Source organism: Macaca fascicularis, chromosome 13, assembly GCF_037993035.2.
Source record: "Macaca fascicularis isolate 582-1 chromosome 13, T2T-MFA8v1.1".
Classification (NCBI taxonomy): Eukaryota; Metazoa; Chordata; class Mammalia; order Primates; family Cercopithecidae; genus Macaca; species Macaca fascicularis.
Genome location: NC_088387.1, coordinates 35,294,956 through 35,313,736, shown reverse-complemented (window position 1 = coordinate 35,313,736; position 18,781 = coordinate 35,294,956). Strand labels below are relative to the sequence as shown.

The following is an 18,781-nucleotide window of genomic DNA, read 5'->3' as shown; positions in this document are numbered from 1 at the left end:
CCTGTCCAAACAAAACTTGTCTAGCTGCCACAGGGTCAAGGTGATCTGCCTGAATTTAACTGCCTGCTAGAACAACACTCAACATTCTTCACAAGAAGGCAAAAATAAATCTACAACTCAAGTGTCTATCAATGGATGACTGAATAAAGAAATTGGGGTATATATATATATGCACAATGGAATACTACTCAACCATTAAAAAAAATCATGTCTTTTGCAGCAATATCGATGGAACTGGAGTCCATTATCATAAGTAGAATAACTCAGAAACAGAAAGTCAAATACTGCATGTTCTCACTTATAAATAGGAGCTAAATAATGTGTACACATGGACATAGAGAGTGGCTTAATAGACTTTGGAGACTTGAAAAGGTGGGTAAGTAGGAGGGGATGAGGGATGAGAAACTACCTAATGGGTACAATTTATGCTACTTGGGCGATGGTTACACTAAAAGCCCAGACTTCATCACTATGCAATATATCCACGTAACAAACCTGCACTTGTACCCCCTAAAGCTATAAACATAAAAAAATAAGAAAAATGTATAAAATATCTGGGGTTTCCATAATGAATCACACACAAGTTTCTGTATACAATAAAATACTATATATGTGAGGGAATAGGAAAATATAATCCATGGTTAGGAGAAAAATTGGTCAAGAGAAACAGATCCACAGATGACTTCAATATTAAAATTAGCAGACGAGGGCTTTAAAAGGTATCAATATGTTTTGAGATAACTAGATATCCACATGTAAAAGAATAAAGTTGAACAACTTCACACCATATACAAAAATTAACTTCAAATGGATCAGAGACCTAAATGTAAGAGTTAAAATTACAAAACATTTACAAGAAAACATATAATTAAATTTTTCTGACCTTGGATCAGGCAATGCTTTCTTAGATATACCACCAAAAGCACACACACACACACACACACACACACACACACACACAAAAACAAACTAAAAGGCCAGGCACAGTGGCTCACACCTGTAATCCCAGCACTTTGGGAGGCTGAGGCAGGTGAATCACAAGGTCAGGAGATCAAGACCATCCTGGCTAACACTGTGAAAACCCGTCTCCACTAAAAATACAAAAAATTAGCTGGGCATGGTGGCGGGTGCCTGTAGTCCCAGTTACTTGGGAGGCTGAGGCAGGAGAATGGCATGAACCCGGGGGGGAGGAGGTTGCAGTGAGCTGAGATTGGGCCACTGCACTCCAGCCTGGGTGACAGAGCGAGACTCTGTCTCGGGAAAACAAAACAAAACAAAACAAAACAAAACAATCTATTGGGAGGCCAAGGTGAGAGAATTGCTCGAGGCCAGGAATTTGAGATCAGCCAGGGCAACATAGTGAGACCCCATGATATGGTTTGGCTGTGTGGCTGTGTCCCCACTTAAATCTCATCTCAAATTGTAATCCAATTTTAATCCCCACATGTCAGAGGACGGACCTGGTGGGAGGTAATTGGATTATGGGGGCGGTTTCCCCCATGTGGTTCTCATGATGGTGAGTGAGTTCTCACAAGATCTAATTGTTTTAAAAGACGTAGTTTCCTCTGCTCTCTCTCTCTGTCCTGCCACCTTGTGAAGAATATGCCTGCTTCCCCTTCACCTTCCACCATGATTGTAAGTTCCCTGAGGCCTCCCTCTCCATGCAGAACTGTGAGTCAATTAAATCTCATTTCTAAATTACCCAGTCTCAGGGAAGTTCTTTATAGCAGTGTGAAAACAGACTAATACACACTGTCTCCACTAAAAAACTCAAAAAGTAGCCAGGCATGGTGTCACACACCTCTAGTCCTAGCTAGCTATTTGGGAGGCTGAGGTAGGAGGATGGCTTGAGCCCAGGAGTTCAAGGCTGCAGTAAGCTATGATCATGTCACTGCCCTTCAGCCAGGGCAACAGAGCAAGATCCAACCTCAAAAAGAAGACAAATTAGACTTCTTCAAAATTAAAAACTTTTTTGCTTCAAAGGGCACCATCAAGAAAGTAAAAAGACAATCCATAAAATGGTAGAAAATATTTGCACATCATTCATCTGATAAGGTACTTATATCTAAATATATAAAAAAACTCTTACAACTCAACAATAAGAGTACATAACCCAGTTAAAAATGTGCAAAGGGCCCACAGTCTATTTAAGAAACTGAATCAGTAATGAAAAAAATCCAACACCCATTTGTGACTTAAAAAAACCTTAGCAAAGTAAAAATAGAAGGGATGCTCCTCAACTTGATAAAGAACATATTAAAAAAAAAAACCCTACAGCTAACATTAGACTTACTGGTGAGAAAATAGATGATTTCCTCCTAAGATCAGAAAAAGGGCAAAGATACTCTCTTCTATCACTCCTATATCATAATGGAAGTGTCAGATAATGCAATAAGACAAGAAACAGAAAACATATACGGACTGGGAAGAAAGAGATAAAAGCATCTTTCCTCATAGATGGTGTAACTGTCTATGTAGAAAATTCCAAGGAACTCACCAAAAGATCCTCCTGGAATTAATAAATGATTATAGCAAGGTTACAGGATACAAGGTGAATACATGAAAGTCCATTGCTTTCCTACATAACTGGAACTTGAAATTAAAACACAAATACTACTTATGTTAGTACCACCTAAAAATGAATAACTTAGAAATGTATCTAACAGGTTATGTAAAAAGTCTATATAAAGAAAACTATAAAAATGATAGAAATCAAAGATCTAAATAAAGTGAGAAATATTTCATGTTCACATATAGGAGAACTCAATATTGTCAAGATGTCAGTTCTTCCCAACTTGAGCTATAGATTCAATGCAACCCCAATCACAATCCCAGCAAGTTTTTTATGGATATCAACAAATTGATTCTAAAGTTTATATGGAAAGGTAAAAGACCAGAACAACTAATATAATACCAAAGAAGAGCAACATTGAAAGACTAAAACTAACAGACTTCAAGACCTAATGTAAAGCTAAAATAATCAAGACCATGTGGAATTGGTGAAAAAATAAACAAATAGATCAGTGGAACAGAACACAGATCCCAGAAATCGACCCGTACAAGTATAGTCATTTGATCCTTGACAAAGGAGCAAAAGCAATTCAGTAGAGAAAAGATGGTCTTTTTAACAAATGATGCTGGGAAAACTGGACATTCACATGCAATAACAACAATGAAAAATGGATCTAGGTACTCACCTTACATCTTTCACAAAAATTAACTCAAAATGGATCATAGGTCTAAATGTAAAACACAAGACTAAAAAACTTCTAGAAGACAACATATAAGAAAATCTAAAGACCTTGGGCTTGGCACTGAGTTTTTGGATACAACATCAATGGTATGATCTATGAAAGAAAAAAATCGTTAAGTTGGACTTCATTAAAATTAAAAACTTTTTTCTTCATCCCTTCTCTCTATAAAGCCAATCCCTTCAGTTCAGCTTATTAGAACACTCGTTCTATTTTATAGAATGAAGTGTTGCCCAATTCTAGGCTCACAATAAAGCCAACTGAGGTATTTAAACTAAATTTGTTGTAATTTTATCTTTTGACACTGGACTCCACTGTGGAAAATATCCTACTAGTCCCCCAAATTGTCTAAGTTAAATTTGTTGTCACAGACCATTTCATCCACAAAATTAGCTAACTCCTAGATTATAACACTTTGTGGCATTCAGTGACAAATGTCCTAAATATTTTACCTTGGTTTGACAATATTACAATTTGTCTAGTGAGGTCTGAAGTCCCTGTGAGGTGAGGAATTCTAACAAAGCCAAAGTATCAATTTTACATTGCTCTTTTGATTCTTAGGCTACCAGCAAACCACCTACATACTGGATTGTAAGCCAAAAATAAAATTTTAAGCTCCCAACTGAATGAATGGACCCTTTCTCCCAGCAAAGGACATTTAAAAATAAACCTGAAACACTAGTGCAGGACATGATGGTAATAGGTGGTCAGGAAATAAATAATAATAAAATCAAAAACTTATGCTCTGCACAGATAACATTTAGAGAACAAGGAGACTAGGAGAAAATATTTGTAAAATACATATCTGATAAAGCACTTATATTTAAAATATACAAAAAATTCTTAAAACTCAACAATAAGAAAACAACTCAATTTTCTCCCACAGATTGGGAGAAAATATTTTGCAAGATACATATCTGATTCAGGACTTGTACTCACCGTATACAAAGAACTCTTAAAACTCAACAATAAGAAAACAAACAACCCAATTAAAAAATGGGCAAAACATTTGAACAGACACTTCACAAAGAAGATAAGCAAATTTACAGCAACTTATTAACAAAGCTTTTATTATGAAAACTAACTTTTGTTTTGTCACCACATAACAAGATACTTATCCTAGGAGGAAAAGGATGTGTTCAGTATTATTTTTCTTTTGTTTCTTGTTTGTTTGTTTGTTTTTTGAGATGGATTTTCGCTCTTGTTGCCCAGGCTGGAGTGCAATGGTGCAATCTCGGCTCACTGTAACCTCTGCCTCCCAGGCTCAAGTGATTCTCCTGCCTCAGCCTCCCAAGTAGCTGGGATTATAGGCATGCACCACCACGCCTGGCTAATTTTGTATTTTTAGTTGACACAGGGTTTCTCCATGTTGGTCAGGCTGATCTCGAACTCCCGACCTCAGGTGATCTGCCTGCCTTGGCCTCCCAAAATGCTGGGATTGCAGGTGTGACCCACCGCACCTGGCCATATTTTTCTTTAAAAAGTATAACTATGTTAAATAATCTAAAAGAAAATGTGAATATAATGAGTGGAGAGATGGGGAATTTCAAGAGAAAGAAAGAAACTCTTAAAAAAGAAACAAATGATATCCTAGAATTCAAAGCACAATATCTGAAATGAAACAGTATGACAGAATTAACAGCAGATTGGATACAACAAAAGAAAAGATCTGTGTATTTGAAGACAAATCCAGACTAAAGCCATGCAGACTAAAGCCTAGATTGGAAAACAACACTGAGAGGCTCAATATCTGTTGAACTGCATCAGGCAGTCTAACATACAGGTAGTAGGAATTCCAGAAGGAAAGAAACATGAGAATGGAACCAAAAAAACACTTGAAGAATACTGGCTACAAAATTCTAAAATTTGATCAAAAATAACAAACCCTGATCAGGCATGATGGGAGCACTTTGGGAGACTGAGGTAGGTGGATTGCTTGAGGCCAGGAGTTCTAGACCAGCCTGGGCAACATGGTGAAATCCTGTCTCTACTGAAAATGTAAAAATTAGCTGGGCATGGTGGTAAGTGACTGTAGTCCCAGTACTTGGGAGGCTGAGGCACAAGAATTGCTTGAACCCAGGAGGCAAAGTTTACAGTGAGCCAAGATCATGCCATTGCACTCCAGCCTGCGCAACAGAGCAAGATTCTGTCTCAAACAAACAAACAAACAAACAAACAAACAAACCCAAAGAACCAGGAAACTCAGTGAATCCCAAGCAAGATAAATACAAAGAAAAAGAAAACCGTACCTAGGGCAGTCATAGTAAAACTGTTTAAAAAAAAAAAAGAAAGAAAAGCAGAGAAAAAAAGAATAATCCTAACCATGTAGAAAATCTTAAAAGCAGAGAGGATGGAAAGAAACATTACACACAGGAGAATGGAAATAAGAATTATAGCTGACTTTTCATTGGAAACAATGAATATCAGAGAAAATGGAACAACATCTTTAAAGTGCTAAAAGGAAAAAAAAAATGTCACCCAAGAATTCTATACCCAGCAAAAATATCTTTCAAAAATGAAAGCTGTTCTGGTGAATCCCTGTTGTCTTTGTGACTCTAAAACATGTTTCTCAATGGATTACTTACAGATCTTCTCTATCAGAAAAACAAGGTAGGTTTAGTCCATCAAATAACTACTGTCTGAGACAGCACTGCCAAGGCTGTCTGTAGCAGGACTGACTCCTTAGCAGGGGGCAAATGAGGTTTTGTCCAACTGTAAAGTCTATAGCCTGCTGGGGCTCAGGATCTGGGAATTCTCAACACCAGTATCCAGACACATTGTCAGGAGCCTGAATTCCTTCTCTATAGGCTTTTTATTTTTAGTAGTCAATTCATGCTTTGGGTCTTCAATTAGAGCAAAAAGACAATGATAACAATTTTAAAAATCCCTTTCCTTGGTCAGGCATGGTAGGTCACGCCTGTAATCCTAGCACTTTCGGAGGCTGAGGTGGGCGGATCACCTGAGGTCAGGAGTTTGAGACCAGCCTGATCAACATGGTGAAACCCCATCTTTACTAAAAATACAAAAAAAAAAAAAAAATAGCCAGGCGTGGTGGTATGCACTTGCAATCTTAGCTACTCAGGAGGCTGAGGCAGGAGAATTGCTTGAATATGGGAAGTAGAGGTTGCAGTGAATCAAGATGAACTCCAGCCTGCGCAACAAGAGCGAAACTCCATCTCAGAAAATTTTTTAAAAATCCCCTTCCTTGATGCAACCCTTAGCTACAAACATCCCCATTGAGTCATCTACACTTGCAGGATCTACTTTCTCATTCCTCACTTGCTCACTGCAGTGCATCCATTACATCAAAATTGTTCTCACTGGGGCCTCCACTTTGTAACATACTTCAAGGAAGGGTAAGAAACCTCTTTTCAGTTTTTACTTGATTTGCTTGACTTTTCAACTGTTAGTGAAACAATCACATACTGAAAAGCTCTCCCAACACCACAATTGTCCTGGTTTTCCACTTGCTTTTCTTGCCACTTCTTCTCTGTCTCTTCATTTCCTCCCCAGGGCTCTGTTCTAGACATCTGCTTCTAACTCTAGACTAGACACTGTCCCTAGGGAAATTTGTACATTCCTCACCTAACACAGGTAACCAGTCCCCAAGTTTGGTCACTTCTACCCTCTTGTTTTTTTCTTGAACCTATCTTATTTTCTCCATTCCCCTCTGCCATTTCCTTACTTCAGACCATCACCATCTCCTGTTTAGAACAGAGTTACAACTTTATGCTGGCCTTTACACCTCTGTCCCCTTCACAATCCATCCTCCAAATTCCAGCCAAAATGATTTTCCTAAGGCCAGGCATGGTGGCACATGCCTGAACTGAGGCACTTTCAGAGGCTGAGGCAAGTGGATCACCTGAGCCCAGGAGTTTGAGACCAGCTTGGGCAACGTGGTGAAACCCTGTCTCTATAAAAAACAGAAAAATTAGCTGGGCATGGTGATACACAACTGTAGTCACAGCTATTAGGGTGTGTGAGGCAGGAGGATCACCTGAGCTTGGGCAGGTCGAGGCTGCAGTGAGCTGTGATTATATCTCTGTACTCCAGCCTTGGCAACAGAGCAAGACCCTGTCTCAAAACGACAATAACAACAACAAAAACAACAACAACAACAACAAAACCAAATTCTTAAGCCTAAAGTGGGTGACTCTCTTTCCTAGTTTAAAGCCTTCAATAGTTCCTTACTGTTGTTAAGATAAAGCCCAAATTCCTTACATTGGCTTATGAGGCCTAGCATAAACTGGCCCCTATTTTGTTTTGTTTTGTTTTTTGTTTTTTGAGGGGAGACAGGGTCTCACTCTGTCATTCAGGCTGAAGTGCAGTGGTGCGAACACAGCTCACTGCAGTCTCGACCTGCTGGGCTCAAGTGATTCTCCCACCTCAGCCTCTTGAGTAGCTGGGACTATAGGTGCATGCCACCAAGGCTAGCTAGTTGTTTTGTATTTTTTGTAGAGACAGGGTCTCACCATTTTGCCCAGGCTGGTCTTGAACTCTTGAGCTCAAGCAATCCACCTGCCTCAGTCTCCCAAAGTGCTGGGATTACAGGTGTGATCCACCACACCCGCAAACTGGCCCCTAATTAGTTTCATCAAAAGCTTATCCACACCCCTACCCTCTCACATTTTCCACTCCAACCATAACGAATCTTTCAATTCTCAACAGAGCATCTTTTTTTTGCCTCTGATTTCAGCCCTCTGATCTCAGCAAAAACATGACCTCCTCTAGGACGTACCCAAAGTTTGGGTAAGTACCCTCTCCTTGTCTTTCTCTATAGTACCACAAACATTCCCTGTCATAACATTTATCACACTGCTGTGAAAGTACCTGTTTATTCCCCTGCTTTTCCCAATACACTGTAAGCTCCCAGAGGGTGGAGACCAGTTCTTCTTATACATCATTATATCTCTAGTACCCAGAACAGTTCCTGACATATAGTAGGTACTGAATGAGTATGTTTCAAACAACCAGATTAGAATACTGGCACTGTGAATGGGACAGAAAGAATGGTTTCAAAAGGCTAAGAAGGAATATACTTTGAGAAAGACTGTCTAGATGGCTTTTTGAGAAGAAAAGACAGAATTAGTTTGTGAGGCAACAGATGCTCCCTATGAGTGCCTACTGAGTAGATTACTCCATAAACATGGGGAAAAAGGCACCTGGTGAAGTCAGGGCATCAGTGACTGATAATTATGGGGCCACTTGTACCAACAAGAAAGTAAAGAAAGAGCCAATTTAGGTAGAAGAGTTTGAGCTTTATGTGGCTCAGGACAGCCAAGAAGAATGCCCAACAGACTCCTAGACCAAACTCAGGAAGGAGGTTGAGGCTATGGACAGAGATGCTGCAGCCATGTCTGAGAGGGGATTTAATGCATTCTCCTGAAGAAGTTCCCATGATGCACTCCTTTGAAATACTTTCATGCAGAAAGAAGGAGCTGAGAATGATTCATTGAGGCTAACAAGGTCAAAGGAACACTGGTGACTCAGAGATGGAAACCATATCCATCTAAAATTACTAGGAAATGGTTTTCTCCATCATTCCTCATGGAAATCAAATGACAGTTATTTTCCCCAAGGTTTGAAATATAATTTTCCATGTTTGAAAGATTCTATGCAAACCTCCCTGCAAGATAGGGATGAGGAGCCTGGGTGAGCCTTCAGTCAGAATAGAGAGAGGGAGCTATGGCCAATTTGAAAGGTAATATTCAGGAGTAACTCTTCTGGACAAATGGAACATTGACAGCATGACTGGGGAGTCTCTCTAAACTGGTCAGGAACAGGATATAGGAGTGAAGAGATGGGAAAGATGCTGTGACCCTCAGCCACAGCAAGAAGCTCCAGAGCTCAGGGTAGGAAGTGGCCTGGAGACCTCCCATGAGCCACAGCAGCTGGCTGAAATTCCGTGGTCCACTCTACCCCACTGCCAGAGCTTCTGGCAGCCTGCCAAAGGCCTCCCTATGGGCTGCAGAGGAGGAGGCTTAGCCACTTCTTTAGCCTCACCTCACCTTTGGACTCTCCTCTAACCAGGCACACTCAATTTCTCAAGCCTTTCACACTCCTCACGCATCTGGGCCCTGCACTTCAGCCTCACAGGGAATTCCCTGTGCCAAATGACAGAAAGAAAAAAGTCAAGCCTGCCTTACAGATGACTCTGCACCATCTGATTGTATGAGCTCACCGTGGATGGCTATATAGTCAGGGGTGACCCTGGGAGAGTGGGGAAGTGAAATTCCCCTGTGGGCAGGAATTTGAGCAGGGCACTTAGCCTGGAGGGAAAAATGTCCTGAGTTAATGTTCATGCACTGTCACCGGGTATATGAACTCCATTTTCTTGTTTTCTGTGTTCTTGATGCTTTGGCATCTGGGGCCTCACTGATTACAGAGGGACTGCCCTTCCAGGGCTAGCCTTGCCCCAGCACACCCTTCATATGCAAACTAACCAGTCCAGAGCCTATACTCTAAATTACTTCCTTTATGGTGTTCCCACAAGTTGAGCAATATTCCCCAACCATAACCACCCCAGCGTCAGGTCCCAGACAACCAGAGGCAGCGCCACACCTTGGAGCCTGCTGAAATGATTCCACCTCGCCAATGTGAAATCCGTTTACCCTGTCTTGCCTTACCTTTCTCACAGAAACCACAACGAAGGCCACTGCCCACGTTTCCCACTCTCCATCAGCCTCCTGACTGGCCTGGTGCTTCCCCATGTGACCCTACATAGCATGTGGCCCTCCCACTTCTAGACTTCTTCCTTCATGACAGTCATTTCCACATCTTGGTGTCTTTCCATCCCTAAGTAAAACAAATCCCAGGCACATTTTCAAACACCAGCTAAGGCTCTGTCTAGAGGATGAGGTTCTTGGAAGAAGTGAGGCTGAGAGACTCCTGTTGAGGAGGTCTGGAAATGAGGTGAATGGGCCCAGAGAATAAATATATTGGTGGCCCAATCCTTATGCTCACCAATAGGTCCCATGGCAGAGGAGACTCCTAGTGACCGAGTGCATGAGATGGTCAGGTCTGTGGATGTCGGCCAGCCTCTTTCCTTAGGTTTGATAGTGCATGTTCAATGGGGTCATGTACCAAGCAGTCAAGTGGAAGTGAAAGAGGTAGCACACGGGCTCAGCAATGTGACATCCCTCCCAGCAAGGCTGGCCTGGCCACAACCACTGCTCAGAGACCATGTTGCCAGCAGCAGTGATCAAGCATCTCCAGGGTGATACTATATCCCAAGGCATCAGCCAGCCTTCTGGAAGCAGGTTCACTCCACCATGTCCCTTCCCTCATGGAGTGGGCGGCATAGGGTCTTTTCTGGAATATTCATTTTTTTCTGCATGTGGACTTGCTTTTCCTACTGCTCTGCTTCCAGCAGCCACACAGCAAGCTGTGGACGCAGGGATTACCCTTTTCCTTTTGATGCATCCCACACAATACTGCTTCTCATCAAGGACCCTCCTTTATAGCGAAAGAAATAAGGCAATAGGCTGATGCTTTGGGGAGTCACTGATCTTACCATGCACCCAATGCCTTGCAGTGGCTGGCCTTATACGGTGCTACCTGGCATTGGAGGGTTCTGAAAGCAAACCAGGTGGGAGTCAGCATTTTAGGAGATTGGTGTGCAGTCCTGGAGGATGCAGTTTCTCCTCTGAACCAGTGACCAACATAAGGTGGTGCTTCTTAGCCAGAATCTAAAGGTGCAGGAACCAAGGAAATGAGGTTCCTTAATCTATGATTAAGCCTAATGCCAGCTCCTTGCAATGAAAGTGAGGTCCATGGACCAGCACTGTTGGCATCATCTGGGAGTTTGTTAGAAATGAAGAATCTCAGACCCCACCCCAGACCTACTGGATATAATCTGCTTTTAAGGAGATCCCCTGTTCATTCATATGCATGTTAAAGGTTGAGAATCACTGCTCTAACCCATTCACAACATTTTTGCTTCTCATCCCCAAACCTCTGATCTCTGCTTCTTAATGATTTTAGTACTTAAGGGATAGATGCTTCCACCAGGGGATACAAAATGGTTTCAATGAAGTGGAAGCTGAGACTTGTATTGTCTCCTGGTGGCTTCACAATACTCACACCAGTAGGAAATAGATGATAAAGGGGCTTATGGGCTTTGAAGGGGTAACTGATCCTAATTATCAAGGGGAACCAGGACTGCTGCTACACAATGAGGCAGAAAGAAAAGCAGATGGAAGTCAAACAGCCTTGGGGGGCCCTCCTAGGGCTGTCTTGTTCAGGGGTAAAAGTCAATGGTTCGGCTGGCGTGGTGGCTCACACCTATAATCCCAGCACTTTGGGGGGCCAAGGCAGGTGGATTGCCTGAGGTCAGGAGTTCAAGACCAGCCTGGCCAACATGGTGGAACCCCCATGTCTACAAAAATGCAAAAATTAGCCAGGCATGGTGGTGCACGCCTGTAATTCCTGCTACTCAGGAGGCTGAGGCAGGAGAATCACTTGAACCCGGGAGGCAGAGGTTGCAGTGAGCCGAGATTGTTCCACTGCACTCCAGCCTGGGTGACAGGGCGAGACTCTGTATCAAAAAAAAAAAAAAGAAAAAAAAAAAAAAAGTCAATGGGTCATTACTACAGCCCTACAGAGGCAAAACTGCCAAGGCCTCAGATTCCTCAGGAATGAAGATTTGGGCCCCATTACAGGATAAGGAACCAATCCCAGTAAAGCTCTAGCTTTAGGCAACGGGAGCATGAATTGGATGGTGGAAGAGGAAAGCCTCAGGAAAACCTGAGAAAGACTTCAGAATGGGTGTCCTGTGGAATGCTAGGTGTCCAGCATGTCCTTCTGAATTATCTTGATTCTGCAGGTGTCCTGCTTTTCAATGTCTTTGAGCTATTTTACAACTTGATAAGTTAAAACTGATGGCAATGCATATGGTTTCACCCATAGAGGTGCAAATAAATTTTGTCCAGCAGAGATACAACTGATCTCCCCATCCCATCCTCCAAGCAATCAGTTTAATATTTATTAACAAATCCATTTCGACATTTCTGATTGCCTACATATGTCTGTTATTTGGGGTTTCCTTTGAACACTTTACTGGTTGCCTCATTAGTAAGTTAAGCAAAATCTTCAACATGTGTTCATTTTATATTCATACAAGAGTCATGATTCTACCCTCTAAAAACTTTTTTCTTTTAACAAAAGTCACAAATACAGCTATGAACTCATGACCAGTTGCATGAATACGGACTGTATCTTCTATCCATATTTTCCTCCTTTCTGTGTTAAGTATAGATTTTAATATTTTAAGTAATTATATTTTAATTCTTTCTCTCCCCACTAAAATAGTATGTGAGCTGCACTGGTGACAGTTCACTTAACAATTCAGTGTTTGGAACGCTGAATATTATGGTTGGGTCTTGTCAGAACCAGATGAGGAGAGGACTTTGCCCAGGGATACTGGGCCTAGAGCTGGACTCAGCAACTTACGGAATTTGGATTTGACAAGTGAGTGAGTCGTATAGAATTCTTGTTGGAAGCTTGTTTTTAAAGCCAAAATATGGGTAAAGGAATGGATGTGGATGTGGATGTAGTTTTGGGGCAGCGTAAGAGTCAGCTGTATTGGTTATTTTTTTTTTTTTTCTCCATGAGTACTCAGCATCCAAAGCCTTCTAAATTGGGAGACATCTCCCAACATGAGCATCTTTGTGGGAGGCAAGTCCTGCTATTTGGGCCCCTATCCAGGACTCTGCACTGTCAGGGGATGCTTCGAAAGTACAAGCATCCAGTGTCCAAGATGTGACTTCAGCAGAGGTTTCCTAATCAGACCCTTTCCTACAGCGTGAGCTGGGCCGTCAGCATCACCCAGCCTCCTTGGATCCTCCCCGGTTCCTGGGTATCTTTCTCTTGTTACCTAGTTAATTCTACAAATTCCCGTAAATTCCCTTGTATTTAAGTTTTCATCCCAACACCTTGAATCCAGGTACAGTAAGTTTGGTTGGAAGACATAAGCAGCCATAAATGTCCTGAGCAATGTTTCTAAATTGGAGATCCTGTGGAAAAGGCCCATTTTTATTTAGGAGAGCTCCCTCTGCTTCCTGACCAGCTCTGGTGGTCCCCCTGTGTGGCCCCATGTGGCATGCCATGCCTCCTACTTCTAGGGGAATGCGAGTCAAAACTTCCTTCATGATAACCATTTCTGTGCCTTCCACAGAAAGACAAACCCGAGTCTTCAATTCAAACAAGTTCCCAGGTGATGCGGATAATGCTGGCCACTGACCACACTTTAAGTGTTGAGATTACAGCACTGAAGATGTGTAGAGAAGCGGCTGGGAAGTAGGGAGGAGCAAGATCGAGAAGGGTGTTAAATGCTGTGTAATGAAATTTGTGCTTGATCTTGCAGGTGATAAGCAGCCATTAATTGACCCAGGAGGAGTGAAATAAATAGACTTCCATTTTTAAATGGCACTGGATGTCATGTGACAACAGAGTCGGAAAGGAGGGACACGAGGCAGGAGAACCAGTTAGGAGGTGTGATAGGCACAACAGTGGCTCCCCAAAGATGTCCATGTCCTAATCCCCATATGGCAAATGGGACTTTGTAGCATTAAGGACTTTCAGATGGCAAGAGTATCCTGGATGACCCAGGTGGCCCCATGTAATCACATGAATCCTTAAAGTGGAGACCCTTTCCCAGTGAGCCTGAGGGAGATGTGGTTATGGAAGAACAGCCAGGGAGATGCAATGTTGCTGGCTCTGAAGGAGGAGGAGAAAGGGGCACAAGCCTAACAATGCAGGAATGGCCTCTAGGAACTGGAAAAGGCAAGGACACAACCTCTCCCCTGGAGTCACCAAACGGAGCACAGTCCTGCTTGATTTTAACCTAGTGGGACTTGTTGGACTTCTGACCTTCAGAATTATAAAATAATACACAGGTGTTTTAAGCCACTAAGTTCACGGTAATTTGTAATGGTGACAATAAAAAACTAATATAGGAGGCCATTGCAACCTTCTAGGGAAAAGGGTGAGAATCTCATTTCTGAGAGTGGCAGCAGAGAAGGAAGACAGACCTGGTTTGGAAGATTACTCAGGAGATAGGGATGAAGGGACATGGTCACCAACCGCGTGGGTGTGGGTGTGTGGGTGTGGGTGTGGGTGTGTGGGTGTGTGGGTGTGTGGGTGTGGCTGTGTGGGTGTGGGTGTGTGGGTGTGGGTGTGGGTGTGTGGGTGTGTGGGTGTGGGTGTGTGGGTGTGGGTGTGGGTGTGTGGGTGTGTGGGTGTGGGTGTGTGGGTGTGGGTGTGGGTGTGTGGGTGTGGGTGTGGGTGTGTGGGTGTGGGTGTGTTAAGGACAATCGCAGGTTTCTCTCTTGAACAAAATGGGCCCATGAGTCAAAAGGACTGCAGGAAGGAAATACAGGAGCGTGAGTGCAGAGAAAGGCAGTTCCCTCCTGACACTACCCGGCTCCTTTCTTCAGATTCCTTTTTTACCAAGAAACCTTCTAATCATAACTCTCGCACGTTCCCTACTGGGAAAAGCGTGTGCTGAGCAGCCAACACAAACAGCTGCTCTACTCATCAATTATGGTTTTCACTCTAAATTAATGAATTGCCATTCTAGTCATAAACCAGGCTTCTGTGAGTTTAGTCAGAGCAAAACAATTTACCAGGGTTCGATCTCTCTCAGAAGAGCTGACAGAGTTGTTTTTGCCCCTGCAAAGTAAAGGATTAGACCTTATACCACAGTGATCCTGGTAAGGCCTCCTTCCCTGGCACAGTTGGCAGGCGGGAAAGGGTTGGGAGAGGGAGGGCTAGAAGAGGCTGCCTAATGCTTTGCCCTGTGCCAAGTCAATTGAATCAGGAGGTTCTGTGCTTGCAATTTAGCAGCTATTTATAGCGTGCTTTCTGAGATTCCCTCACATATACCACAGGCCCGGTCTCCAGAAGAAAAACTGCCCCCTCTGGAACTCCCTGCTTACAAACAGCAAGGTGCAAGCCCAGGCAAGTTGTTCTGGGAAAGTGGGAGATTGCGGGGTGGGGGCTGAGTTCTGGTTGCAGTCGATCTGGAGATGGCTGGTTTCATCATAAAGACTTCTTGGGAAATCTGAGAAAGAAAATACTGACTTTCTAAGCCCACTTTGAATTGTTTCTTTACCTACGCCAAACCTGCCAAGAGACATCTGAGTAAAAGAGGCAAAGGCATGACTATTACCCACCCCATTGTTCAGATGAGGACACTTAGGCTCTCGGAAGTTTAAGCTACTTACCCAGCACTGCATCATTCAAATGTCAGAGCCAGGACTTGACCGACCTCGGTGTTCTGATGCCAAAATCCACACCTTTTGCACTTTGAGTTTGTGTCCTATATGGGGAAGGACACCCTTCCCTCACCACCCACCCAGCAGGTCTTTCTCAGTCAGCAGTGGCCTAATGGTTCTCCTGCCTGAAGGTGCCAGACACATTTAGGGGTGGTGACTAGAGCACCCAGATCATCCAACAGTAACTGATATTATCCTCTGACCAGTAAGTCCTCCCAGATCCCCTTCCTGTGTGCTCACCTTCTGCAATGTGCTACAGAAAACAGATATAGGGGCCAGGCACTGTTGCTCACGCCTATAATCCCAGCATTTTGGGAGGCTGAGGCAGGCAGATCACAAGGTCAGGAGTTTGAGACTAGCCTGGCCAACATGATGAAACCCTATCTCCACTAAAAACACAAAAATTATCTGGGCATGGTGGCACACACCTGTAATCCCAGCTACTCAGGAGGCTGAGGCTAGAGAATCTCTTGAACCCAGGAGGCGGAGGCTGCAGTGAGCCAAGATTGCGCCACTGCTCTCCAGCCTGAGTGACAGAGTGAGACTCCGGCTCAAAAAAAAAAGGAAAAGAAAACAGATATAGGATGATGACAATCCCCTGCCCTCAAAAGGTTACAGAGCAACAGAGCCTGAATTGTGGAGATGGAATGAAAGAAATGGAATGGGACAGAGTTGCAGAACCAGGAACCAAACCCAGGTCTGCCAGACTCTAGAACCCATGCTCCTGCCTGCAATGCTGGACTGTCTCTCCGTCATGGTGCTGTAAGGTCTACACAGTGTTTTCCAGACAAATAAATCAAGGCTGAGAGAGGTGAAGTCACTTGTGGCTTGTGGCAGAGCTGAGACACCTCCAATTCCAGACGCCACCACCTCTTGCCATACCTCCCTGCTTTTCTCACCTCCATGCTCTAGGTCTAGGCAGGGGAAGGCCTAGGCAAGGGAAGGTCTAGACAGAAAAGAGGACGCCTGAGACATCTCATGAGAACTGTGATGAAGGGACTCCTTTTCCCTACTCCCAGTGCCCATAGCAAGGAGGGCATCCCATTCCCCCAACATTTCACACCCGACCTCACTCCAGCCAACCCCCTCCAAAATACACAGTGCTACTTACATATTCCTTAATGTCCTTTGATTTCACAGCCTTGTAGGAATAATACGCAGGGTAAAGGGTGCCAAATATAAGCCTGGAGGGAAGAGAGACAAAGAGAAATATGATTTTCTCATTTATCTTATTTAATGGAAAATGTCTGTCTTCAATGCCAAGAGCAGCTCTCTAAGCTACAGAAAGTGCTGCTGTGGGGCTTGATTTATTTTTATGAATGCCCTGAAGGTGTTCTGCTCGTGGCTGGGGCATCCTTGGGCACCTCTATCTTCTGTTACAGCCCACACCCACCTTCCTTCAATCTGTGGTTTGGCAACATGAAAGGGTGGTTGGGGGTCATGGCAGCCAAAAATGGGGATGGGAAGGCACGAAGACCCCTGAAATTAAAGGCTGCCTTTCCTCTCCTGCTGCTAACCCCCCTCTGAAGCTCTATTAAGCCTGCAAACACCTCAGGCTTTTTTCTCATCAAAACCTTTCCCCTCAAATTTCACTCCCCTTGGACTTGATCTCAGCATCCTGCAGCCAGAATAAGCTCTTCACATTTCAGATTGTAAATTCAATCAGGCCAAGCCCTCCTCCCACCAATATATCCCCATCTTGTATTAGCCTGTTTCTCATTGCTCTTAAGATGAAGAAGCAAAAATACCAGCCCCGTGACACTGTTTGAGCAGCAGCTCTCACTGATCTATGCTCAGGGCTGTGTTGGGTCATTAAATGATCTTGTGCTCAGCCCTGCCTCTCAGGACCTGCATGGCAGAGTTCCACCTGCCCTCATTCTCTCCACCATGCACTATCCCCCGCCCAGAAAGCTTCTGCCTGTGCTGTTCTCTCTTTCTGGAGGCTTCCTTTCCCCGTCTTTCTCTGGTTAATGCCTGTTCATCCATCATATCCCAGCTCTAGTATGACTTCTTCTTCCCTGGTCTCCCTAACTAGCTCAAACCTCCTCACTACACTCATAGCACAACGTACCTATCATTAGGGTGTTCCTTTATTGTTGTTTGTGCGATGCTTTGATTGACAGCCTTCTTTCCACAGCACCGTAAGTGCCTTGAGGACAGAGAATGGATCTGTTTTGCTCAACACTGTGTTCCCAGAACCTACCCCATAGTAATCCCTCAACAGATATTTGTAAATGAATGAATTGAGCTGGAGGTTTAATCTTTTCACCTGACAGATGAGGTCACCCGAGGGTGCCAACTCAGGGCCAAGCTGAATGGGTGCAGGAATGGGCCTGGCCCAGGCACTATGTGAGCTGACATCTCCTGTGACAACCCCACAGATGGAGCTTTCAGAGTCCCTGCAATGAGCCAGTCTACTTACAGAAGACACCACACTGAAGAAACGCAAAGCTGTGGTTCACTGGGTATTGAGAGGCTGTACAGAGAACTCCTAGTCCGGAAGCAATTTACCAAGCAGGGGTCAGCTTTACCATGAGCACTGTTGCCAGGGAACACCGTGATATTCCACAATCATCAGGTTTCCAGGGAAAACAAAGTTGACTGAACCAAGTCTGTTTCTGGCACCGAAAGGGAGAGGGCTGTTAACTCTTGACTCACACAGGCCTTGTGCGAAGTGCTTTAGAGCTTTATCCCACTTAGACTGCCTTGTCCAAGGGAACCCCTTTTACAGACAGGACTCCAATGCACGGAGCAGCCAGTCACTTACTTGTCTAAAGCCTCATGACCAGGGAAGCGTAAGGCAGGGGCTGGAGCCCAGCCAGGCCAGCCTCCTCCAAGTCTGACTTCTTGTGACCACTGTGCACTACCTTGGGGAGCCGCCCACCCTCCAGGAAGGCTGAAATGACCTGTGTGAAGAGCAGGATGAGCCAGTGGGGGTATAAGAGAATAGTGGAAGAAAGGAGAAAAAGCAGGACTGGGGGTGAGGGGGAAACACTTAAGAGAGGGTAGTACCAAAGACAGCAGGCAGGCCAAGCGGGAGGTGGTTGGGGAAGCCTGCTGGGTTTGGTCATCGCTCCCTTGGTGAGGAAAGTCCCCACACCCCTCCACACTGCCTCCTTGCCTGCCCCCTCCTAAGCATTCTCAGGTATCCAGGAGCCTCACTTCCTCAGGGAGGCCTTTCCTGACCTGGTCACACCCTGAAGATTGGGCTCCTCTCCCTTTTTAGCTCCTGTACCCGCCCCTTTCTTAGCTCTT

At 44.1% G+C, this 18,781-nt stretch overlaps 1 protein-coding gene across 10 annotated transcripts in view; it reads right to left on the bottom strand.

The window, feature by feature from the left end:
* The window catches only part of REEP1 (receptor accessory protein 1), a 124,068-nt gene that overhangs the window by 50,818 nt on the left and 54,469 nt on the right, over positions 1-18,781 (bottom strand). For 9 of the 10 annotated variants that reach the window (XM_065526856.1, XM_065526860.1, XM_065526857.1 and 6 more), the window contains exon 2: positions 16,638-16,710. In XM_065526856.1, the coding sequence (XP_065382928.1) occupies positions 16,638-16,710 (73 nt within the window). Of the gene's footprint in view, positions 1-16,637; positions 16,711-17,948; positions 18,009-18,781 lie in introns of those variants that run through there. The other variant, XM_065526858.1, reaches the window with a different exon arrangement.